Source organism: Sclerotinia sclerotiorum, genomic scaffold (assembly GCF_000146945.2).
Source record: "Sclerotinia sclerotiorum 1980 UF-70 scaffold_1 genomic scaffold, whole genome shotgun sequence".
In the NCBI taxonomy this organism is placed as follows: domain Eukaryota; kingdom Fungi; phylum Ascomycota; class Leotiomycetes; order Helotiales; family Sclerotiniaceae; genus Sclerotinia; species Sclerotinia sclerotiorum.
In genome coordinates, this window is record NW_001820835.1 from 1,359,417 (window position 1) to 1,385,081 (window position 25,665).

The following is a 25,665-nucleotide window of genomic DNA, read 5'->3' on the forward strand; positions in this document are numbered from 1 at the left end:
TGGAGGAGGACTTTAGATTTAAAAGAACGAGGGAAAAGGTAATCCTGGACTCTCTTTTAAAGATAAGTGGTGAAAGAGATGAAAGATATGAATGAATGATATATTATAGGATCTGAAATCAAGATAACAAAAGGATGATTTTGTTCTCAAGCACCAGGAAATCCAGTGATAAAATAAGAGGAAACCCTTGAATGAACCTTTGAAAGGGTGTGTATGTAGGAGGTATGTATGTATGTGTACCCGGTTATTTATACTTCTTCGTAGGTAATAAGTCAAAGTGTTGATTGATTTGATTGATTGATTGATTGGATCCGTCTTCTGTGGCTTGTCGTGCTTGTGTGAACTGGAGATAGTGCGGTACTTGGATACTTGGATGCTCTGGATGAAGTTGAAGAAATTCCAGAAGGGAGAACGAAGTCTATGAGAGTTAAGTAAATAATCCTCTTCTTGTTGTTCATTGGAATTCGAAAGTATTTGAATGGGGTATGCGGTGTGTAATGTTAAAACATTTATGGCAGTATATGTGAAATAGAAACAAAGTACTCGTGGGTATCCAATGCAAAGAGGTTTTAAGAATCAGGAATAAGCCGTAAAAGAAAAGAGATCTTTAAATATTGGTTGACGTTGTTGTTGTGGAGGATTCCAAGTTGGTATGATATGGTATGGATGGTATGGTAGTATTTATATTGATATGTTGTTGCTCCTAGTTGTAGATCATATTTCTAGAATTTTAGAATACGGAGGTTATAGTAATAATAGTATTGTACTGTAAATGACTACTTAGAGAAGATGGATGTAAAATTTTAACATCGGAATCAATATGGGCCAAGAAAGAAAATGGTCAAATAATCAGCCCATTATATTTCGAATTTCAATAATCTAATAATATAATAATCCAGTAATCCATCCATCCAAATCATTCACATCATTCCATCAACACAAAATGATACGAAAGTACCCTTTGTACATGCCCCGTTAGATACATACCCAGTATGCAATCAGTCTGAATGGCACGAGAGCATTAAAAAAATGGCCGGAAACAGGGGCTAGATTTGATAACGAAATGTTCCGTCCCAATAGCCATGTTTTTGCCACGGTTATATTCTGGCTTGACGAGATTGAATCTCTTGAAATAATAAATATTATACATATAGTAAGTAGTACTTGTTAGATCTTATATGTTGAAGAGATTGTAAAGATATAGTAGATACTCTATATATATCTGATGCTTTGAAATCATACGATAACACATACATCTATCTACCTATCTACCACTAGTATCAATTGTCTTAAACAATCTCTTCCTCTTCAAATAATTCTTGCCGCCACAATACATGTAAAATGCTTTGACCGTTGAATCGCATGGTTTGTCCTGGTCACTCAATACTCCTAGCTCAAAGTCCTGGTCGGTGAACCACACCTCTATTAAAAAAAGCGGGAAATAATGTGGCACGTGAGCATGCTGATTAATCAAGTAGTCATGTCGCAGAAAAGCTGGAATGATTGGAATGTACCCCTGCACATAACTACTCCGTACCTAGGTACATAGGTGGTACAGAGTATGATAATGTCTAGACCAATGGTGGCTGATGTAAGCAGTTACCTAAGCCTGAAACGCCCCCGCCATCAACTCACTTTGTGTGACCGGCAAGTGCCGAACTCAAGATTTTTTTGATATCGGTAATCAATGATAGGTAAACACTGCCGAACTTTCATGGCGAGGAGTCGATTTTTATTTCTTAACATATTACAATCACAACACAACTACATTCATTATGTTAAGAAATCCTTCAACGAGGTTTCTTAGGAGGGCCCTCTCAACGCAAAGAACCATACCCAACGTTTTACCTGCTTTACGTTCAAGAAGTTTGGCTACAGTCGTAGAACCTATACAAAAGGTACCAGTTGATAGTAAATCCAACTTCTCAACGCCACTAACGTGAATATAGGACCCCGTAGAGTTAGATCAACTTACTACTCTTCCCAATGGCGTTCGTGTCGCAACTGAAGCATTACCCGGTCATTTTTCCGGTATTGGAATATACATTGATGCAGGGTCTAGATACGAAAATGAGGATCTTAGAGGAGTCAGTCATATAATGGATAGATTGGCATTCAAATCCACTTCGAAACGATCAAGCGATGAGATGTTAGAATCGATAGAATCTTTGGGGGGAAATATACAATGCGCCTCATCCAGAGAATCTCTGATGTATCAATCTGCCACATTTAATTCTGCGGTACCAACCGCTGTCGCCTTACTTGCCGAAACCATACGCAATCCTTTGATCACCGAGGAGGAAGTCGAGCAACAGTTGGAAACTGCTGCTTATGAAATTGGTGAAATTTGGTCCAAGCCAGAGTTAATTCTCCCGGAAATTGTACATATGGCTGCATACAAGGGCAATACTCTTGGAAATCCTCTATTATGTCCGAAAGAGCGACTTTCAGAGATCAACAGCGATACTATACAAGCATACCGGGATACTTTTTATAGACCTGAAAGAATGGTAGTTGCATTTGCGGGTGTACAGCATGACGAAGCAGTAAAGCTTGCTGAACAACATTTTGGAGATATGCCAAAATCAGCTCCCCTCTTGTCACAAACTGGATCGGAAACATCTTTCGACTCATCATCGAGTGAAACCAGCAGCAATAGCTCAATATCATCCTCTTCCTCTTCGCCACCACCACCATCACCTACACAAAAGCCATCCACCTTAATATCACGTATCCCATTCTTCAAGAACATCTCCACTTCCGCACCCAAGAACGCCTCGGTTCGAAATGGTTTTATAAACCCCCTTGACCTCAACCATCCCTCACATTATACAGGTGGATTCCTCTCACTCCCTTCTCTACCACCACCAATGAACCCCTCTCTCCCCGCGTTGAGCCATATTCACATCGCTTTTGAAGCTCTTCCAATTTCCTCGCCAGATATTTACGCCCTTGCCACTCTTCAAACCCTCCTTGGTGGTGGTGGATCATTCTCTGCCGGTGGCCCTGGCAAAGGTATGTATTCACGCCTTTACACCAACGTCCTCAATCAACACGGTTGGGTTGAATCCTGCATAGCGTTCAACCATTCGTATACCGATTCTGGACTCTTTGGAATTTCCGCATCATGTTCCCCAGGTTACGTCAAGAATATGCTCGATGTTATGTGTCGGGAACTTCAAAGTCTTACTCTCGATACTGGATTCAATGCATTGCAAACCGCAGAAGTCAACCGTGCGAAGAATCAACTGAGATCCAGTTTATTGATGAACTTGGAATCAAGAATGGTAGAACTAGAGGATTTAGGAAGACAAGTACAAGTACATGGAAGAAAAGTGGGGGTAAGAGAAATGTGTAAGAAAATCGAGGAATTAACCGTCAAAGATTTAAGAAGGGTGGCTACACAAGTCTTTGGAGGCTTGGTGAATAATGCAGGACAAGGAAGTGGTAGCCCAACTGTGGTTTTACAAGAAGGTGAAGAGGAAGGAAGAGTGTACAAAACTTTCAGTTGGGATGATATTCAAGAACGAATTCACGGGTGGAAATTGGGAAGATGGTAAAGAAAATGCTATCATATGTATTGATGGAGAATAAGATCCCCTATGTAGGTTGGATCTTTGTATAATATTTATGGATGAAATGATGAATGCATGAAATGCGTGTGAAGCATACATGGCGTTTTCTGATTATTTGGAAGGGAAAGAGGGGAGGCTGAAACCAGAAATTAAAAACCTCTCGTTATTTATCTATGTAGTATTTGTGTGTGGGTAGGTGGGGGATATCAATAAGAGATAGAGATAACAATAAAGAAGGAAGATACTCGGTGTAATAAAAATAAATATACACCTATCCGTTTCGTTTTTTCAAATTAAGATTCAAAAAGGTAGGAGAGTAATATTAGGATTAATTTTTGTTATATCTAGTATTAATATTATATTTTTCTATTATTAATAAAATTATCTCTCCGAATCTTCTGTTACGACGGCTTCGGATCTCGTATCATGTGACCAATTATGTAATCACATGGTCCCTTAGATCCCCTCGGTCTCTTGATCGAAGGGACCGAGGGGACCAAGGGGACGATTAGCATGAAGGTCTATATAACCAAGATGGATTTTCTTTGTATAGAGCTTCGTGCTCAAGATCAATCATTTAGTATACTCTACTATTAGTTACGAATTGCATATCGTTATTGTCATTACTTTAAGTCCCTGCTTGACGCCTAGTTATAAACTACCTCGAGAGCCTAGGGCACTTCCACGTGATCTAGACGGCAAACCTCGTAACACAGCACTTGTGGATATTATAGTATTTAATGTTATGTTTTTGGTCTTGATTATATATTGAATAAGTATAAAAACGGGTTTGGGATATTGTAAAGAGAATTAAATTGTTTATAAATATTTAGTTTTTGTAATAAAGTTGAAAAAAAGAAAAAAGATTCAGATGGAAAATATTGAGGTTTGTATATGAAGAATTAAGAATCTATATCTCAGGAATACTAATCTTCATATTGGTGCTGTACAAAAAAAGTTCGCATTTGTAGAAAGTCCGTAGCGAATTCAATTAGTTGTTTGTGATAGTTCTTCTGGATATGTTTGAGGTTGATTAGTGGTGAGTAATAATCCATGGTATAAACCTTCTGATATCGATTACTCCTAACAGAATGCTTCGAGAATGTATGGTAATTAGTTATATTATACCATATGGATCTACTTACTCTCTAGCTACCGGATTTTTTAGTCAAGCTTAATTGTAAGTCTTATATCTATAATTAGTGCACGTCTAGATCTAATATAATACTAATCTAAAGTATGATATAAAAACTTATCGAAAGATAGTTATAGACCCCTAGGATAATCAACACATATAATAAATCGAAGAATAGAGTATAAAGAATGAAACGCAAGTATGTACCTGCTGTAACTATTTATTAATTTCAACCAACTGCCTTCATTCTAGGTCACAATTACAATGTAATAATTAGCGAATTTGTTTTGAGGAGTAGTTTTTTCACTTCCGGCTTACTATTATTATTTATATAAATACAAGATACCTATATATTGAAAAGCAATCACACGGTCTTCATTCCTCGTTCAATTGATTCCCATTGATTGAATTAGCGACAAGTGTGACATTACCTCTACCTACTTCTCCCAGATGTCATCTCCAAGCGAAAAACAATCTAACGAATAATAGATATCTTAGATGTACGCACGGTAGGATCTTAATATGAAAGTTATAACGTTCTAAGGAGAAAAGAACAGATTGCTATTGGTAGAAACAGATATTTATTTATTATACAATGACATAGCTCGTTGATTACCCTGGTTGTTGATCTTCCAGATTTTTCCTGTAATTATGTATTGGAGTGATGAATTAGTTGGATAATATAATTGATATTAAGAATCATGATCAAGGAAGACATTGATAAACTCAAGATATTCATATTCGATGATTTGGATACTATAATTACTAGCTCTTTATGAGATCGGGTTGTTCCTTCCATCAATAGCATTAATTATTCGACAATGTATTCGCAATTGTTCACTCCTTCGGATCCTAAGTTACTAGAATAGCGTGAATACTTACTTCTATCCCTAGCGGGCTATTTACCTAGTACTCTTCCCTATTTCAACTCATCTCGTAATCACCATTAGTCCTTCATAATGTGTGATATCAATAATAATATTAATATAAAATCTTATTTAGGCTTGGAATTTACTTACTTCCCCTAATTATCGCTTAATCTATCCTCTCTTGTTAATTGTATATATGTATCAATATCAACATTAATATCTATATATCAAATATCCTCCCACCCAAAAAGTCTAACCAGCTATGCAGCAATGGCAATAAAAAGCCATCAAAAAATCAGAAAAGCATCAATCCCAGCCTTCACTAACCGATTCTGCGTCATATATATATACCCACAATGCATTCCAAAAGCCCAATCATACCTCCCTACTTCAAATACAAATACAAACACAAATTCTTTGTCAAAGATTATATAAACTTCGAAATTATAGCCAGTGAAATTTATATATAAATCTTCAGAACTTAATCTTTTCTATTAATTATATCTTGGAGATTATATTATATGTTAATAAAACTTGATACATAAGATCAAGATTCGAAACTTCGAATTTGATTTACAAATGACTAAAATAATTCATATATAGACAGGAAGAAGAAGAAGATATAAAAATAAAGTTTATTTTATTGATAAAAAGAAAAGAAAAAAAGAAGAAGATCTCCGTCTAATTATAGCAGATATATAAATATAAAAATGAAATTATATTATTACTAATATAAAAAAGAAAATAAATAATAATAATAATAATAATAATAATCGTGATGATTTATTAAGGGTTTTAAAAAAGGGATTATTAGATTAAATAAAGTTAAATATCGTTGATGATGACCTTTATATAAACTATTCGATTTTCCTCTTGATCTTTCTATCATTTTATATTGATTAATACAAAGACACCAGCAGTTGACTAGTAGTATAGAAAATAACCTAATGATTAATATTTGTCCCTAGGATTTTCCATCTTCATCTCAGACTTTCTATGACGGTATAAAAGTAAATAATAAATATATAAAAATAAATTGATGGAAATATAGAGAGATCTTTTTTAAAGAAAAGAGTTGACAGTATGGGTATACTAGCGCTTGATATAGAAAATATAAACTTTCAATAATTACCTAGATAATCTTACATTAAATAAGTAATCGAGATGGTTGATGAAGAAAAAGTTAGGGTATTGTTGACAGAAATTGGTAATTGTTCTAGCTGGGTAAGTTATAGAGAAGTGAAGTTTATAAAAGTTTGTGAGGAATAACTTTGTGTTATATTGTGTTACGTAGTGTAGTATATCATATCATATTATATTGTCAATTTCATATTGCTCTTCGAAGATTAAATCTTACTATTATTAAATTTTATAGACAATCAATTCTCAAAGATAGATTAATAATTCTATACCAGATCGATTCTTAAATCTAATTATTTATTGATCTACACCTACTAGAATCCTTCATCATTTATCTCTTGGAAACGTATAGATGGAGGACTTGTTTACTTTTCATCGGATTTTTAGTTACGTTGAGATCATTTGGAATGAGAAGGACACAAGAAATGAACCTGAATAAGAAAAGAATGCGTGTAGCATTTTAGTAGTAAACATAGATCGTTAATCTTATATTATACACACTTCTTGATAATGTAGTGATATGATGGGTTAAAGGAAGATTAGACACAGAAATAATACCACAAAAAATATAATAATACTATAGAAACCGAAAAAAACGAAGAAAAATAAGCGGAAAGAATTATAATACTAATACAGAAATAATCCGTTCAATCGCTATTCACTATTCACCATTCACCATTCACCATTCACCATTCACCCATAAATAAAATAAATAATCAAGCAAAACACACTATAACTCCCAACGAAGCAAGTAAGAATACCCAGCTAAGATTACCTAAATACGTCAAGACGACATCAAAAAACTATTAACACTCTGCAACGTCGCGCGACTGGGATTAGCATCCGGCATCGAAGTGGAAATCCACGATAACCTCCTGCGAATAAAATCCTTATTAATAACCGTGGGAAAATCCCCCCCATGCCTCACTTCCAACACACCATCATCGTTGAAATAAAGACATAGTAGGGCAAGCGCAACACCTATTGAGAGATCTTGTCCCGATTCGCATGCTATGATTATTTGTTGGTGTGGAGTGGAGGATTCTTGTGAGTTTTCGAGTTTTTTGAGGTTTGGAATGATGAATGAGGTGATATCTTTGAGAGCTGCGCGGAGATTCTTGCTGCCTACTTTTTTGCTTCCGAGACCGATGTCCATTCGTGAGGGAGAGGTGTACCATGTATCTTTGTGTGTGATTTTTGGTAAGAGTACAATGATGCAGGTACTGGTATTATTTTCCAGAGATGAAACTGTATCGATAGTCGAAATGGAAAGACATGAAGTAGGTTTCACGAGGCGTAATTTGTTGTTTGATCCTAGAAGAGACGAGCTAGAGTGGTTTATTAACGTCTCAATAAGCTCAGGGAGATCTTCTTCTGATGTTTCAAGTAATTGCTGTTGATTCGTCCAGAAAATATTCGGAGTGAGTCCATGAGCCCAATTTTCCGTATCGTCTCCTGCCCCCTGTATATAACCCCCCTCGCTAACTTCTCCCCCAGCAACCCTTCGCGAAACCGTACAGCAAATAACAGGATGAAAATCTTCAAAGACATCGCCTGTATTAGATACTTGCGATTCAGGAGTTACCCAAATGGGTCTTATTGGCTTGCGAAGTTTACTTCGAAAAGTTTCAATGGGTAGATTGAGAGCTTGAAATGCTTGTACGAATTGAGGAAGTAAATTCGTTATTTGAGCATGTTCGGAATCCGAAACTACTTGTGGTGGAGCGTATAGCTTATGGGCTGTTGGATTGCTAGGGAAAAAAACGCGGTTCAATATACAACACCATATTGGTATTGTTTTGCTTAATGCATCGGGCATGCCTTTCAATTATTAGTATACTGGAGAAGAAAAAAGAATGCAAGAGATGACTAACGCTTTCCGCGCCTAGTAGAATCTACAATGATACATCTGCATGAACTTTCAGCCTGTAGCTCAATAAATATAACTTGAGTACACACCCGTCATTATCACCGATTATCTCTAACAGATGTAAATTCAATCTTCGCGAGCTAAACTTCCAGACACCTGTATGGCCATCTGTACTTTTGAAGTATGCACTACCTCCTTTCTTATTCGGATTAATGTACCAGCTGCCACATCTCTCATTTGCCATAAGCGGTCTATTGTAGGCATTTGCAACAGATTCGGCAAATTCTGCATCTTCGAGAATAGATCGAAGCCGATTGTGAATAGATAGAGTGGCTCGTTTGATCTCACCAAGGGTCTTTGAGAAGTTGTGACTTGCTTGCTCATTGAATACAATATCCGCAACGGTTAAAGGCATTTCAGGAGTTGGCTACTTAGCAGTGAGTGAAAAGCCTACCTTAATTTTGATATTTGGAGGTGCTGTAGGTTTTATCAATTGGGGCGGTGAGAAATGGCAAAATCAACCGAAAAGGTCAAATTCGCAAATTTACATGTTTGGAATGAAATGTAAAAGTCCCTTTATCTCACTTGATGTATTTTTGATTTTTATTAGGGCTGAGTATAGGGTTTTCATACACAAATTTGTAGGTGTGCAACAAATAGATTAAGATTCAAAGGTTCACTACTTCCTGCACTACAGAATCATCTACCACCGCACCAGCGCGCACTATGTATCTGCCAAGAACGTACAGCATTTACCAGGCAGTTTGTACCGGAGTTCACCAAATCTTATCCTCATTCTACGTAAATTCTAGATCTTCTGCATTAGTTGCACAAACTGCAGAGTTTATTTTCTCCAACAAACTTCTAGGAATGGATAATGCTGAAATAGACTTAGTGTTACCACGCCTCAATGTAGTAATACTACAAAGTTAAGGGTATGTTTATAAATTGGTTCGTCGTTGGGATATGGATGGATTTGGACTTACATAAATTCCTTTTGATAACTCCCTCAACGTCATCAATTAGGTAGACTCACGAGTAGTAGGTAGGATATAGCATTTTGGAACCGTAGTAATCCTAGTGTAAGTGGCCTCGTCCTCACTGGCCTCGAACTATAATCACTATGTTGTAGATATTTGATTAACGTTTAGGAAGAAGAGATCTTCACACGTTCATGGTTCGCTTCATGTATGAGAGAAGCCGTGATGAATACCATCTGCATAGCGAGCGCAAGACACGTGTAAAGGGGCTCAACCTTCTGCACAGCTCTTGTACCATCAAGAGTCTTTTGCATCTAAAGAAATGGTCTTAGTCCTGAATGATGATTAGTCCTCTGGAAATTGTACCACAGACTCATACAGCGACTGAGTAGAAGGAGGAAGACGAGTCATTTCATAATGATGGAGTCCCATAGGAGTATTGATAGACGACGAGAGCAATTCCTTCAGAACTCTATCAGCCTTTATGCCTGTAAGATCTGAAGGTGATGTCGCCCCTTTAATTGCACTGGTGCATTTAATCGAGGGGACACAACATAATATTGGGGCCCCAGCTGTTGTCACCAAATTCGCCAATGTTACCAAGATCTTCTTTCTGGTGTTGAGATAACTACATCCCCAGCCGCAGAGTGGCTATGTTGAGCTCAACAGTAGAAGTCACATCCCTTTAGACCATCAAGGTAGTAAAGAAGCGGGACGATGGATAAAACTGACCGTCACAAGATCAAATCAAGCAACTTTAAGGGTTGGGTTGCATACATTACAGGACTACTGTAAGCAATAGTTCATGGGCTTGAACGGGCACTGTGCAGCAATTGGAAGGTATCCAAGACAGCGTACGAGGTCCGACAAAGTTACCTATTATTTGCGGGCCGCTTCCGGAATTCGTGATCCGAGCATCGCCGCAGTAGGGGCATGATGGTGGGGTAGCATGCCATCGATAATCAATGTGATCTCCTTGATGGAATTTCAATCAAGGATTGGTGGATTCTGAGAGTTTGTGAAGAAAGATGAATGAATGTACGGGGTATGAATGTATGAGTGCATGAGTGCATGGATGAATGAATGATAGAATGAAATATCTCATGATTCCCATCTGATATGTTTGGAATATCTTCATTGACACCCCTGGTATAGTAACCTACCTATGCTAAACAACTGCTTAACCGAAGCCTGAAGGTCCGTGACGGGGTTGTGCTGAAAGAAAGTTTGAAGTAAAAATGTCTCTGGCCTGTGGATGAATGGGGATAAAAGTGGGGCGCATATGGAGAATTCTCACCGCCAAGTGCTAAGGCTTGGCAGTAAAAGAATTTAAATGGGCCAATCAAGGAAATGATTAGAGTGATGGCCAGGATTGGTGACGTAGGGGGGTAAGGAGTGTGCATAAATATTTACTTCCTTTTAATCCATAGGTAGAGATGACGAGGCAAAGAGTGAGTGTGGCTGAAGTGAATGTTAGGGAGATGTGAGGTGTAAGGCGTAAGGTGTGAGATGAGAGGTGTAGGTGAGAGTGTGAGATGAGAGGTGAGAGTGTGAGATGAGAGGTGAGAGGTGAGAGGCGAGAGGTAGAGGTGTAGGTGTAGGTGTAGGTGAGAGGTGTGAGATGCAAAGTGCGAGGTGCGCGAAATGTAAGATAGGAGAGTGCATGGGATGAAAGGCTTGAACAACTAACTGCCAACCGATATTCTTTCTAATCCATTACGGCTTACAATAATCTACGAAAGAGCGAATTCGGATTCATGGACGGATATAACGGTTTGACTGACCTTTACTCATTTCATACTTCCGAGATAGTAGGATCTCAGGATCTCAGGATCTCAGGATCTCAAGATCTCAAAGTCTCAATATCTCAGCATCTCTTGATTCTCTACCTACTGTATTAGGTACCTTGCCATTTATTTATTATCCATCAAGGAACAGAGTGAAAAAAGAAGAAGTTAACAGAAGAAAGGCCTGAATGATACTTTTTAATCCCACGGGCTTTGAAGTGCATCGACTGATATTTTGAAATAAAGTATTGAATATCATTCATTATCCTTGCATTCTAAAGAGGCGTCCAATCAAATTTGTCATCATACTTCTACCACTGTCTGAACTTCTAATAATTTCGACCTCTTTTCTTTCCAACATTTCTTCTCTAAATATTCTTATCATCCATGAGGAAGGAGCTTGAACACAAGACCTTCTCTACTTGGCAAACGAATGTCTTTAAATCTTTTTCAACCGCCCCATCTATCCGAAGAAACTTGCTTTATCACTTATAATAATTAGAAGTGGAGGCATCCCAAGATCTTGGCATCTTGGACTGGAAAAATAACCAACCTTCCACGCAGTTATTCGTCACATTCATTCGACACTCTTCCTAATCTTTCCTTCACTTCGAAAATAAAATCTTACCTTAAGAGAAACACCTGCAAAACTTGGCCGCACGAATTTACGTGCATTACGATCATTACAAAGGGTGGAGGATAACGAACATAAAATAGAAGAGGTTGGGAGCGGCGACTGGGCGCGACCAGAATTCGAATGCTGCGACATCACGCAATTCTTTTGAGGGAATCAACTGATTGGGGTATAACGAGGAGAGGCAACCCAACGGATTGAGCCTGCCCATCTTGACTCCTCCGTCTGCGATAGGAACCTCACGCATACAACATCAATATCGATAAGCAATCGACTGCGATTGCTCTAATACATATTCTGTACCGATCGACACCCATTCTAAGACAGCCAAGATGGCGTGGGATCATCTTTCCGTCAATAAACCTCATTTGGTTTATATAATTTTGGGTGGCTTCACCTCATTATTTATGCTGTGTTCCTCCTTCATCAAGGAGCGCATGTATATCGGTGAAGCCACTGTTGCCACCATTTGTGGTATCATCTTTGGACCACATGCCGCCAATTTGATCAATCCTGATACTTGGGGTAACACCGATCAGATAACTTTAGAATTCTCGCGTATTGTTCTCGTTGTTCAATGTTTTGCCGTTGGTGTCGAATTGCCCAGGCATTATATGGAGAAGCATTGGAGGAGTGTTGTCTTTCTGTTATTACCTGTGATGACATTTGGATGGTTGATCACAAGTCTTTTCATTTGGTGGTTAATCCCTACTCTTAACTGGCTGCAGGGACTTTGTGTGGCAGCGTGTGTGACCGCGACAGATCCTGTACTCGCCAGTTCCGTGGTTGGAAAGGGAAAATTCGCAAAGCGAGTACCGAAACATTTGAGAGATCTTTTATCTGCCGAGTCAGGGTGCAATGATGGGATGGCATTCCCGTTCATCTACCTTTCTTTATATTTGATACGATTCCACCTCAATGCGAGAGAAGTTACATTTGACTTCGTTGTCATAACTGTTCTTTACGAGTGCGTATTTGGTGCAGTTTATGGCTTCGTTGTCGGTTACATTGGAAGGCACGGAATCAAATATGCGGAGAGACATGATTTGGTCGACCGTGAAAGTTTTCTCGTGTTCTACTTCGTTCTTGCCCTATTTTGCGCAGGCTCGGGGAGTATTCTTGGGGTTGATGATCTTCTCGTTGGCTTCGCTGCTGGCGTTGGCTTTTCGAATGACGGTTGGTTTACTCAGAAAACAGAGGAATCTCATGTTTCCAACGTCATAGATCTACTCATCAACTTGGCATATTTTGTCTACCTTGGTACAATTATTCCTTGGGAACAATATAATGACGTGGAAATTGGAACTACGCCATGGCGGCTAGCGGTCATCGCAATTTTGGTCATTTTCTTCAGGCGCATACCGATCATGATGGCACTGAAACCTCTGATACCCGACATTAAAACTTGGCGAGAAGCTTTATTTGCTGGTCATTTTGGTCCCATTGGAGTGGGCGCCATCTTTGTAGCTATTCTTGCAAGGGCCGAGCTTGAGACTGATGGTACAACACCCTTGGCCGATTACCCTGATCGAAATGCGCCAAACTGGGAATTGGTAACGGTGATTTGGCCAATCGTAACATTTCTTGTCATTTCCTCTATTATCGTACATGGTTCATCCATCGCGGTTTTCACTCTTGGGAAACATATCAATACCTTGACACTCACAATGTCCTATACCCAAGCTGGAGATGATGGGCCTACTTGGATGAATCGCCTTCCTCGTATCTCATCCACATCAAGATCTCAAGCCAAGACAGTTGGATCGGAAACTGATGGCGAAGACTTGACAATGGATGAGATACCTCCCGGCACCCTGCCACCTCCTGGAGGGATACCTGGAGGATTCTTGCGCCGTCAAAGGGAGGAAGATAATCCAAGTAGAGCCAGCAGTCGCCCATCTTCATTGATTCCTCGACGCAGAAAGAAGAAGTGGGACGATGGAGTAGGTCCCGGGGGTCCCATCAGCGAGTCAGCCATTTATCCCGCCCGACGGAGTCGCGATTATTCGAATGAACAAACATCAGATACTTTAACGCCCGGAGGATCTTCGCCCGACAACGAGAAAGCAAACATAGATGACGAGTCCAATGAAGGTGAACTTGGAGAAGTTCAACACGATCCCGAAATGGAGGAAATTATGCACCATGGCGAGAAGGCCGAGCGACGTGATGGGCACATGTCAAATGCCCAAAGCCAGCCTGGCAAGGCGGAAGTTTATGACGAGGGTGACCATATTATAATTGAAAATGAAGACGGTGACGTGATCAAAACACTTAGAAGCCCAGAGGCGGGAAACTCAAAGGACGGAATCGAGAATTTGGAAAAGGATATTAAGCAAGGGACAGAGAAAGCTTACCAGAAGTTCGGAAAAATAATGGGGGTTTGGCGAAATAAGGACGAGGCCAAGGGAGTTAAGACGGGTGAAAGCTCACAAGGAAAAAAAGGGAAAGAGCCTCGCAAAACTCGGGGTCCAGCTTTAGCTTACCAGTATGGACGATCTGTAAGATATTCCACGGCTTGGGTTTATTATAATCATATCGCTAACACAGTCATAGATCATTGTTGAAGATGAAGATGGAGAAGTTGTCAAAACATATGAATTACCACCGGACCCAAACAGCAAAGGTCCCAGAAATGGTGAACCTAGTGCTGTCCGTCAAGGGATAACTCGTATGGGCACATGGACCGGACTCGGTGGCGCTAAGGCATCAGCCGACACCCCTAATAAAACAGACGGTACAAAATCGGATCCAGCCCGCCAGGGCATAGCACGAATGGGTACCTGGAACTTTGGCAAGGCGGCTCCCAATACCGATAATAAAGAGACCGAAGAAGATGATGATCGTCGTATCCGATTCACCATTGGAGGAGCAGGACGCCGTTTAACCAAGGAAGATTTTTTGAAGGAAATTCAAGGTCTAGACCCCAAAGCAAGATGTGAAGTTGTTGAAGAAAGCGATGCACCCAAAGAGATGAAGGATCTGGCAAGGAGAGACGCCAGTGATAAAACACAGGGAAATTCACGTCTATTCGAAGCGCAAGATACGCAGCTAGCTGCTGGCGCGCAAACTGCGCGAGTGATTGGAAAACAAATGGCGAAACAGCAGGGCGCAAGAATTGATGCACAGGATAACATCAGAACCAGTGGAGCGGAAAGCAGCACTAATGATATACCCGAGTCAGCTGCGGAAAGGAGAAGAAGGCATGATGCTTTGAAAGGGGTAGATGAGGATGATGATGATGAAGCTAGAGGACGGGGAAGGGGACGCTCTCCTGTTCGTGACAGCGAGGTTCCCGAAGAAAGAGAAACGGCAGCGGAAAAGAGGAGACGGGAGGCAGCGCTTGGCGAAGGCGTACAGAGTGATAGTGATGATGACGACACACCGAGAGTGCCACCACCGGCCGCACGAAGCAGGGGTATCAGGTTCGCGCAGAGTCCTGTGAGAGGAAAGAGATAGTTTTTCGGTAAATTGTGTACATGCTGGGAGGTCTTAATGTTTTTGAGATGATTTGATACCTTGTTGTTATATTTCTGGGAAAAATATTATGGCTATACTTGATGTAATGTTGCTACGAGAATATTGAGATGATAGATGGGTCGACTGGCATGTTTGGAAATCATGATTGATGGGTGTTGGGTAATTTTGAATATAATTTTGAACGGGTTGTTGATACAACATACGAGTACATAGCATAGCATAATGATTTAGAATGGTAGAATACTGGTTGGGTAATATGTACATATAGGTCATATTCAGTTTTAATTTGAGGTTTTGTACCTAGTATTGGATAGCCATCTAATGTTTCGTTCGGTAGAGTAGATTCGACGGCTTGATGAAATGGTAATCAAATGAGTAGTACTGTCTGTTGTACTCTGTATCGACAATACAATTGCTGTGTGGGTGTGCATGTGGTCAGTCAGTCTTGATTGAAGCTATACTCCATACTCGAGTACTATACCAGATCCATATTTAATATTTTGTCCAGTAGATTCGATATTTGCGAAAAATTCTTCCGAACGTTTGTTGTCGTCATAAAAGAACAGGGATACCTTGACCAATGAACATCATGGTCTAACTGGACTGGTCACCCTCACGCGCTTCAAATTGCCGAGCGGTCGATTTCATGCGAATTTCGCCTCCAAAAAGTTTATGCCCATCAACAACAAGCCACGCCATTCCAAGAAAACATACTGATATCAATTTGCGAATGGTTGGCAACTTATAACCATGAGTCAAAATAATAGAAAAGCAAAGGGAAGAGGTAGAGGAGGACAACCAGGTTCGAGCGATAATTCTAGCAACAATACTCCAAATGGTAGTCGGCCACAATATATGACTGTTGGGTCTGGAAGTGCACCGGAAAGTGCTGCAAGACTACAAGCTCTCCTCGACAACGACTCAGGGTATGGAGGCAGTGTTGCTGGTGACAGCTCAAACGGCTTGCCATCATGGAATCCTACACTGACAGAGGATAGACCTACTCCTCCAATGTCTTCCCTTCCCAGAGGACAATCGAACGAGATTTCAGAGAACGAGAGACGATCGCAGGCAAATGCAATACATCAACTATGGTACAATCAACATCGTGTCACTCTTGGCAGATCAATCAATCGTGTGGTGGAAACTTTGAAGTCATTACAAGAAATGAACGCACAATGGCCAGCGATTTATCCCTCAGTTCAGCGCGATGAAGCTCAACACCAACGACAGGACCCACGGCCAGGCTTGGTACATACACAAACTGGTATCGGGTCCTCAATACCTGAGCCTCGTCCCGGGCAAGTGCGACGTGCTATGACATCTATTGGTGAGGGTAGCAGCAATGCAGAGTCAAGTCAAGCGGCGGAATCAAGAACCACTCCGGAACCTCGGCTCGTAACCCCACAGATCGCACAAGAGTTTTCTATCTTGAAGCTGGACTTAAAGCTGGGAGCTTTACATCAAACCGAGTTGGTACATTCGTTGGAAAAGGCTTCGATCGCATCTCTGCTTGATGGAAAAATTAGTTCAAGCATCAACCATTTACTTTCACTACGAGAACGTATCGAGGATTCTTCGAGCAAGGTACTGGTAACCGGAGATTTGAATACTGGAAAATCGACATTCTGCAATGCACTTCTCCGGAGAAAGATTTTACCAGAGGATCAACAACCTTGTACGAGCATATTTTGTGAGGTTTTGGATGCGAGAGAAAATGGAGGAGTTGAGGAAGTGCATGCGGTTCACAAGGAAACCACCTATGATCGGCATGATGAAAGCACCTATGACGTTTACACGATTCAGGACCTGGAACAACTCGTTCTTGATAACGATACCTACACACAATGCAAGGTCTACGTGAAGGACGTACGCACGATCGATGAGTCATTACTGAACAATGGAGTGGTGGATATTGCAATCATTGATGCGCCTGGCCTCAACCTGGATACTACGAAGACGACTGCGGTTTTTGCTCGACAGGAAGAAATTGATGTTGTTGTCTTCGTTGTCTCGGCTGCCAATCACTTCACCCAGACCGCGCGAGAATTTATCTGGGCTGCGGCAGCGGAGAAGGCATATATTTTTATGGTTGTCAATGGATATGATAATATCCGGGACAAAGAACGATGCCAGAAAATGATATTGGAGCAAATTCAAGGTTTAAGTCCTAGAACCTTCAAGGAATCCTCTGAACTTGTCCACTTTGTATCAAGTAATGCTATTCCCACAGCTGCACTTGGTCCTCCTGGTCCACCGGGCGGAAGTGGTGGTGGTGGAAGCGGTAGCTCTAGTGGGGGTGGAGGTGATGGACCAGATTTCGACGACGGTTCGGATTCGAAAGGAAAGGGTAAAGGCAAGGATAAGGAGAAGATTAGAGATTTTGAGATACTTGAACAGTCGTTACGTCGATTCGTTCTAGAAAAGCGGGCTAGATCCAAGTTGGCTCCAGCCAAGACTTACTTGCTTAATGTTCTAGGTGATATTCACAGTCTCGCCACTGTCAACTCAGAGGTTGCACAATCTGAGCTAGATCGTGTCACAAAAGAACTGGCGGATCTAGAGCCCATGCTCGAGGCCTCTCAAAAAGCGAAGGCTGAAGTGAGCGATGATATTGATAGAACTATCGAAGCGACATGCAAAAATATCTACGACTACACTCGCTCCACGCTCAACGATACAATAGCAAGGACAGCCGATGGTGATCTTGGAATCCCGTATCCAGGGCTGTTCGGTGCTTTTCAATATGCCGATGACATTAAGGAGGCTATTATGTCGGAGATCTCCGCTACTGTTTCCGCATGTGAAGAACATGCGCGTCGTAAGACAGTTGATGGTGTAACGCAAATCAAGCAACTAGGTATCTTACATCTCGGTGATGAATATACAGACTTGAGCTTCAGAAGCGACATTATGTTCAAACGCAAGCGTGATATTCTTGCCAAGCATCTTGACATTGAGACTGAATTGTGGGATTTCTTCGATTTCTCAACTCTTTTCCAGAGACAGGAAAAGATGGCTGGGACTGGTATGGCGATGACTATCGCCACGGTTCTCGGCAGTCGTGCAATTGGTGGTGTCGGATGGGTTGATGGTGCTATGTCTGCAGCAAAGATTATGGGTAACAATAACTTGCGCAGATTGGTAGTGCCAGGAATCATCGCAGGAGGTATGTTTTATCTGACATCTTAATTGCATGCATTTTCTTACTAATTCTATCTAGCTATTGCCGCAGCCTACTACGTCTTAAACCAAATCCCTCAGTCGCTTCCACATCGTCTGTCCTCCAAGATTTCCGCTCAACTTGCCGCTATCGACTACGTACATTCTAACAGTGATCGTATCTCTTCATCAGTACGTAAGGTCCTTCGATTCCCTGCTGATAATCTCCGTGTTGGTCTTCAACGTTCGGTTGAACAACTCGGAACCAAACGTGAAGAGACCAGAAAGATCAGAGGCGAAAGTGAAGTTGCCAGAAAGTACTTTGGAAACTTGGTCAACAAAAGTTCGGAGATTAGAAATAATGTTGAGGGTGTGGATTTGGAGGGACCAGCCCCAGGAGTTGCCGCTGCATATGATGCTTAGATTCTTGTTATACCCCGATATCTCTTTTTCCCTTAACGTGTCAATGACTACTCCGTCGGAATAAAAGTGGCGTTTTTTGAGCAATTTACTTCAGAGACAATATGGGTTGTTGGACCAGAGGATGGATGGGAAGGTGTGGAAAATCAAATGCGAGTGGCGTTGGTTGTAGGGTTTAGGATTGATTGTATGGCGTGCCTATAGCTACTTCGGACTCCTCTCTCCACTTACTTTACTCTGTAGAATGAAAAGAAAAGTAATATCATATAAAAGTGTCACATAAATTCTTTTATGGTGAGACCACCAGGACATGTGGAAATAGAAATTCATAAACCTTAATTTTAAGGCTGGTAGTGTTCAGCCAAGGCTGCCAAGCTTCAAGGCTACGAATTGAAAGCCGAATCATTGCCTACTACATGACGACTTGCGCGGGCTCGCAAACACAACATCAAGTAATTTATATTTAACTCAGCAACTTCCACAGAAAATCCTCCAGATTGTCTTCCCACCTATTTCCCCATTTAATTACTTCAAAATACAACCATGAACGTATGTCACTTCCCCTCCTCTTATCTCCCTCCACCAAACTAACCATCCTCCTCAGATCGTCGAGTGGGCTTTTGGAAAGCGCATGACGCCAGCCGAGCGTCTGCGAAAACATCAACGATCGCTTGAGAAAACGCAACGGGAACTCGATCGCGAGCGCACGAAGCTCGAGAATCAGGAGAAGAAATTGATTCAGGAAATTAAGAAGAGTGCGAAGAATGGACAGATGGGGGCGGCTAAAATTCAGGCGAAGGATTTGGTGAGGACGAGGAGATATGTTGAGAAGTTTTATAGTATGAGGACGCAGTTGCAGGCGATTAGTTTGAGGATTCAGGTATGTTTTTGTAGGAGGGAAGGAGGGGGAGGGAGTGTAGTTTGGGAAATTGGGGAAAGCAGGAGGAATGGAGGCATGTGAGAGGATGATTGCTAATTATTTGGGTGATTAGACGGTTCGAACGAATGAGCAAATGATGCAAGCGATGAAAGGGGCAACTGGAGTTCTGGGAAGTATGAATCGAAGTATGAATCTACCTGCATTACAGAGAATCGCTATGGAATTCGAGAAAGAGAACGATATTATGGATCAGAGGCAAGAAATGATGGATGATGCGATTGATGATGTGACGGGGTTGGAAGATGAGGAAGAAGGAGAGGAAGTCGTAGAGCAGGTTTTGGAGGAGATTGGTATTGATTTGAAAGCTGCGATGGGTGAGACTCCTCAGGGTTTACAGAGTTCGATGGTTCCTGAGGGGAGGGTTGCGCAGGCGGTGGGTGGGGGTGGGGGTTCTGGCGGTGCGGATCCGGGTGATGATGATTTGCAGGCGAGACTTGATAGTTTGAGGAGAGATTGATAAGGGTGTGCTTGTTTTTTTTGTTTGGGGAGGGATTTGCTTGGGAAGTGGAAATATATCATCCATCGAGGAGGATCATCATAAACAAATCGACATCTGCAAGAAGAGATGACCATTTAATTTCCATGAAAGCCGAAATGGGAAGGATACATCGTATTCGTTAAATAGTAAACTCACGATTTTTACATCGGCGTTAGTTACAGAGTGTGTGGGAGGCGTTTCTATCCATCCATGTACCTATCTATCTATCTATTTCCTAGGAGGTTTATGGGTTGGAGCTTCAGAAATTTACTTCGTTCTTCACTAAATGCCCATGGGAGGGAGGACAAGGGAAGGAAATGGAATGGAAGGGAAGCTTAGGAGTCTTAGGAATCTTAATATTTTTTTTATCTTTTGTTATTTGGTAGTTTCGTATAGTGCATATGTGTATGGGTGTATGGGTGTATGGGTGGGTGGTATTGGAAGTAGATATAAAGGTGAATATAAGGATTTTTGAAGAAGAAGAAAGTTATTACCTCTTGCTCCTTTCTTTTTATATGTATGGAGTGCGGAGGATGTCGCGAATTTGGATGTAAACTTGGCTGTGGTTGAGATTTTATAGGCTTTAGGCTTTAAGGATTGAGTGATTCCCACTATTCCCTGTGTAGGGGTCATTCCTTTTAACACAATACTTTATTCTTTTATTTCTATCTCCTATATCCTATCGCTAACAGATCCAAATACTCTCCCTCTCAAACAATAAGCGGAATTAGAATTTACCTACCTAGTACATATATAGTAAACTCTCTTCAAATCCGCCATGGCTTTCTTCACTTTTATAATATCCATGGATCTGTATTTTCCGTAATAATAAGATTATAAGAAAGTCTGAGGAAATGTCAAAATAAACTTCTTAATTATAATCTCTACCTCCTGCAGTGATGAGGCACAGTATTTCTTTTTATAGTAATCTTACAAAATAGGAATTCTAGTAATAGATAATTGTGCCCAGATGCAATTTCTCATTGGGGGTACTTGCGATACATATACTGATATATTTATAACTTTGTTTTCTTTGTATTGATTGTACTGTATCTACCCTTTGAATGCATATTACCTACCTCTTGTATGTCAATTGTTAGATATTCCTTTCAGAAAGCACCAACACACACTTTCTTGTCCATCTTTTCTGATGTTATTCAGAAATTTTAAATATGATTGGAATCTGATTAATATTTCAGAAAATCCCGGCTCCGTGGTACTTTAGAGTGGGTTCCCGGAGTTAATCAATCAAATGTGAGGGACATTATTCAATACCCCACGAAACGATGTCATGGGAGAGTAAATGGTTATCCAAGCTAGAACTAACTAACTCTCAACCCAGGAACCAAAACTAATAAGTTGTCCTGCCCAAAACAAATCAACTTCCACTTCTACTTCTCCCCAGCCCAATCCAGCAAAATTCATTCACAATCCATAACTTAAAGCGAATCACTTTCTTCAATATTTAAATTCTGCGAACCTTCATGACACTTTCTTTTACCATTGTCTTATTACAAAGTTTACAATTCAAAGCAAGGAAGTAGGAACGAAAGAACCCACAACAAAAGAGAGCCTCTTTCTTTCCTTCGATAACAATCACCCGTCTCTTTACGAGACACATTCAACCAAATCAACAAACTGGCAGGAAATAAGAGGAGGAGCTTTTCCTCCCAAGGAGGTCTGCTCAACAGAATGTTTGGCAGCTCTAGTTCCCCACCAAAAGACTCGCCCGCGGCTTCCAGCACACCTACTACCACCTCTTCCGAATCCAGCACCGATTCATCAACCGATCTCAATAACCCAGGCGATGCATCAACCGCATTAAGAGCTCTCGATGGTGAGAGTAACACGTCGGAAAAGCGCAGCGGTAATGGTAGTCCCCCAGGTCGCGCAATTCCAGGCGATGGTTCAGGAGAGAAGAAACGCCGGAGTAGCGGCGTCGGTGGTAAAGCCAGCTCTCTTCTTGCCAGTGCGAAAAACTCATTGCACTTCAGTCAAAGTCCTAATTCTTCGGGATTCATGTCTGGTAGATCGAGTGATTCGGTTACGCAGACGCCCTTGCAGAAGCTGGGAAAACAAGATCCGGCATTGACGGTTCCGCAGGGTCAGCATAATAATTCGGCCGGAGAATCTCGTCCGGGTCCTAGATCTACCTTTAAAGTCGGGGTTTGGGAGGATAGAAATAAGAAATGTCGTCGAACGATGGAAGATACACATGCCTTCTTGTATAACTTCTTACATACACCGGCTCCAGTTGTGGGAACCGATTCCAATTCGAAATCGGAAAAGTCTGAGAAGGTCGCAAGTGATTCATCCGATAGTCTTGCTAAGCCAGGACCTGCACAGTCTATGATGGAAACGGATAATGGTTATTTCGCAATCTTTGATGGCCATGCAGGTACATTTGCGGCGGATTGGTGTGGAAAGAAATTACATCTCATATTGGAAGAAACTATACGAAAGAATCCAAATACACCCATTCCTGAACTTCTCGATCAAACCTTTACAACTGTTGATGCGCAATTGGAGAAACTACCTTTGAAAAACAGTGGCTGCACTGCCGTTACTGCGGTTCTTCGCTGGGAGGATAGGATACCAAACCCTTCATCTGCTACCGGTTCTACTGCTATTGCACCAGCAACCGCCGCTGCTGTCAAAGCTGCCGAGGAAGCTCCAAAGACTGGAGATAATGGTGTAGATTTGAGCAAATCCACTTCGCAACAACCAAATTCTGCTGTAAATGTTCCTACTGGAGATGTTCAGGCGAAACTCAAAAGCACTTCTACTCGTGCCAGAGTTCTGTATACGGCTAATGTTGGAGATGCACGTATTGTATTATGTCGTAATGGAAAGGCTTTACGTCTATCTTATGATCATAAGGGTAGTGATGAGAATGAAGGAAAACGTGTTGCAAATGCAGGTGGTTTGATTCTCAATAACCGTGTCAATGGTGTTTTGGCAGTTACTCGTGCATTGGGAGATGCATATATGAAGGATTTGGTCACAGGTCATCCATATACAACTGAAACTGTTATACAGCCTGATGGTGATGAATTCATTATTTTGGCTTGTGATGGTGTAAGCATTTTCCTGTTTTTTTGTATAGAATACTACTAATCACGTCATGATAGTTATGGGACGTCTGTTCAGATCAAGAAGCAGTTGATCTAGTTCGTCATCAGCAAGATCCTGTCACCGCAGCTAGACAACTTGTTGAATATGCTCTTGCTCGTTTCAGTACGGATAATTTATCTTGCATGATCGTTCGATTTAATCGACCGCTTCTTGTTGCAACCGCTAAAGATACTCATGCTGCTATTGGTGTCGAAGGTGATGGTAATATGGGATCTGGCAAACTTTCCGAAGCAGACAAAATTGTCTCAGAATCCAAGAAAAAGGTTGATGATGGCGCGTCAAATCTCGGTATTAGTGGTAGCAATAGTGGAGCTGGACATGATTCCAAGTTCGACGGAGCGGTAGAAGAAGATGAAGGAATCATCCCAATGGAAATTGTAGTGGAAGAGGAACCTCAGTCTTTGGAGAGTGATTCTTCAGCCCCCGAAATAGATTTAAGTATGGTGGAGAAAGCAAAGGCGGAGGAGACGAGCAAAAACTTGCATTTACCGGAAGGATCTGCTAAGTGATATTTATTATAATAGCTACTCAATCCACTGTTGTCTTTTATATCTTGGGTGGAAAAGAGCAGTCAGTCAGTTTACGGAAGCGGAATTTTTCTTTTTCTTGCAGTTTTTTGCTGAATGTTTTGGGTTTGTTTGGGCGGTGGCGATTGATGATTGATAGCTTGGGGAGATTTATCTAAGTTATGGTTTTGTGGATGATGTGGATGATGTGGCTGGGGAGGGGGGGAAGTAACAGAAGAGATTTTCAGTGAGGGGATGGATGGATGGATGGAATCATGCTACGAATACGAATTTGGGGAAGGGGATAGGTTGGTTGGTTGGGGGTGGGCATGGGAAGGCGGAGGTACATTATATTACGCGTGGTTAGGCTACACAGCGCATTATTGTATGCTTGATTGATATGAATTGAATGCTATGAAATGAAATGATATTGAGTGAAGTGAAATGGATTGTTTGTGATTTTGATGATTTTTATCTTTTATGATTTGGGTTTATATAGACTTTATACACTTATAAAGATTAATATTCTGATAATAAGTGTTTTTTATTGTTTTCTCCTATCTTGATGCTATATACAATAATAAAGTAATTATACAGTAATAATCGCCACAGGCAGCGACAACGCAGGCGTACACAATGCTTGCAATGTAGCAAATATCATTGATATACCTAGTATTTTACCCTTTTAAATAGAACCTTACCTACTTCCCCATGCCCCCGCAAATTCCCGCGTCTACCGCTCCAAATGAGACTCGAAGTAGAGCTTCCGAGGGGAGTACATATATATGTGTAAAAGTCTGGTAAAGGACTGGGAAGTAATTCCTTGATCGAAAATTCTTTTGTTTTTAAATACTGTTGTTGTAAGTGGTGCTACTTGGGCTTTTATCGTCGTTGTCATTTTCTCTTTTTTTTTTCGTGGTGTGATTGTTTCCTCTCCTTTGACTTGCTTTTGCTAATTTCTTTAGTTGTGCTATGCCATTTCTCTGGGCCAGTGTCCATTTAATACAATGACTCTGGTCATTATGGTTGAATCTTTTTTCCTAGCCAGCTTTTCACCGTGCTTTATCTTTATCAAATACATCCGCGGTCAGCTCTCTGACTAAAGATGCTCTAATAGGCCGTCAGGAGACATTTCGAACTCGAATGTTAATTTTGTGTCCTTGGTTCTAGTAAATTTCATCATCTTTTTCATTACGGTGGCAACTTTTGTAAGTATCTAGGATCGTGGGTTGACAGACTATTCAGGAAGGTTTCCAAGATTAGAAGGACATATTAACTCACAGGTCCTACCAGCATGCTTCTGTTGTTCTGCGGTACTTGCTTTCTCTGAGTAATGAAGATCCTTATTCTCATGGTGTGAGCCCGTCGACATGTTGAATAGGTTATTGCTTGAAACTACTATCTTTGGCCGCAGCAGTATACTTGAGAAGGAAGGTATGTATGTGCACCAATATTATACTAGGGATAGCTTTCCAACGAGGGCTTTTGTTCGGGCTCCGCTCCTCTCTTGTATCGAGCTCTCTAGTTATATACGGGATTTTGACTGGAAGTAAT

At 40.9% G+C, this 25,665-nt stretch overlaps 8 protein-coding genes across 8 annotated transcripts; 6 read left to right on the forward strand and 2 right to left on the reverse strand.

Annotated features, from left to right (window-relative positions):
* Positions 1-1,567: 1,567 nt before the first annotated feature.
* Positions 1,568-3,560, forward strand: SS1G_00522 (hypothetical protein; the record flags this gene model as incomplete). Its single annotated transcript, XM_001598383.1, has 3 exons — positions 1,568-1,591; positions 1,950-3,015; positions 3,079-3,560. The coding sequence occupies 3 exons, from the start codon at positions 1,568-1,570 to the stop codon at positions 3,558-3,560; spliced, it is 1,572 nt and encodes a 523-aa protein (XP_001598433.1).
* A 3,995-nt stretch (positions 3,561-7,555) lies between these two features.
* On the reverse strand, positions 7,556-9,004 carry SS1G_00523 (hypothetical protein; the record flags this gene model as incomplete). The annotated part of the gene is made up of 3 exons (XM_001598384.1): positions 7,556-7,594; positions 7,648-8,470; positions 8,679-9,004. 3 exons carry the CDS (start codon positions 9,002-9,004, stop codon positions 7,556-7,558), a joined length of 1,188 nt encoding a protein of 395 aa, XP_001598434.1.
* A 1,049-nt stretch (positions 9,005-10,053) lies between these two features.
* SS1G_00524 (predicted protein) lies at positions 10,054-10,197 on the forward strand (the record flags this gene model as incomplete). Its single annotated transcript, XM_001598385.1, has 1 exon — positions 10,054-10,197. The coding sequence occupies one exon, from the start codon at positions 10,054-10,056 to the stop codon at positions 10,195-10,197; it is 144 nt and encodes a 47-aa protein (XP_001598435.1).
* A 2,125-nt stretch (positions 10,198-12,322) lies between these two features.
* On the forward strand, positions 12,323-15,449 carry SS1G_00525 (hypothetical protein; the record flags this gene model as incomplete). The annotated part of the gene is made up of 2 exons (XM_001598386.1): positions 12,323-14,491; positions 14,547-15,449. 2 exons carry the CDS (start codon positions 12,323-12,325, stop codon positions 15,447-15,449), a joined length of 3,072 nt encoding a protein of 1,023 aa, XP_001598436.1.
* Positions 15,450-16,220: 771 nt separating this feature from the next.
* On the forward strand, positions 16,221-19,055 carry SS1G_00526 (hypothetical protein; the record flags this gene model as incomplete). Its single annotated transcript, XM_001598387.1, has 2 exons — positions 16,221-18,639; positions 18,694-19,055. 2 exons carry the CDS (start codon positions 16,221-16,223, stop codon positions 19,053-19,055), a joined length of 2,781 nt encoding a protein of 926 aa, XP_001598437.1.
* A 540-nt stretch (positions 19,056-19,595) lies between these two features.
* On the forward strand, positions 19,596-20,449 carry SS1G_00527 (hypothetical protein; the record flags this gene model as incomplete). The annotated part of the gene is made up of 3 exons (XM_001598388.1): positions 19,596-19,601; positions 19,657-19,932; positions 20,045-20,449. The coding sequence occupies 3 exons, from the start codon at positions 19,596-19,598 to the stop codon at positions 20,447-20,449; spliced, it is 687 nt and encodes a 228-aa protein (XP_001598438.1).
* A 1,713-nt stretch (positions 20,450-22,162) lies between these two features.
* SS1G_00528 (hypothetical protein) lies at positions 22,163-24,114 on the forward strand (the record flags this gene model as incomplete). Its single annotated transcript, XM_001598389.1, has 2 exons — positions 22,163-23,548; positions 23,602-24,114. 2 exons carry the CDS (start codon positions 22,163-22,165, stop codon positions 24,112-24,114), a joined length of 1,899 nt encoding a protein of 632 aa, XP_001598439.1.
* A 1,234-nt stretch (positions 24,115-25,348) lies between these two features.
* Positions 25,349-25,483, reverse strand: SS1G_00529 (predicted protein; the record flags this gene model as incomplete). Its single annotated transcript, XM_001598390.1, has 1 exon — positions 25,349-25,483. One exon carries the CDS (start codon positions 25,481-25,483, stop codon positions 25,349-25,351), a length of 135 nt encoding a protein of 44 aa, XP_001598440.1.
* Positions 25,484-25,665: the final 182 nt, after the last annotated feature.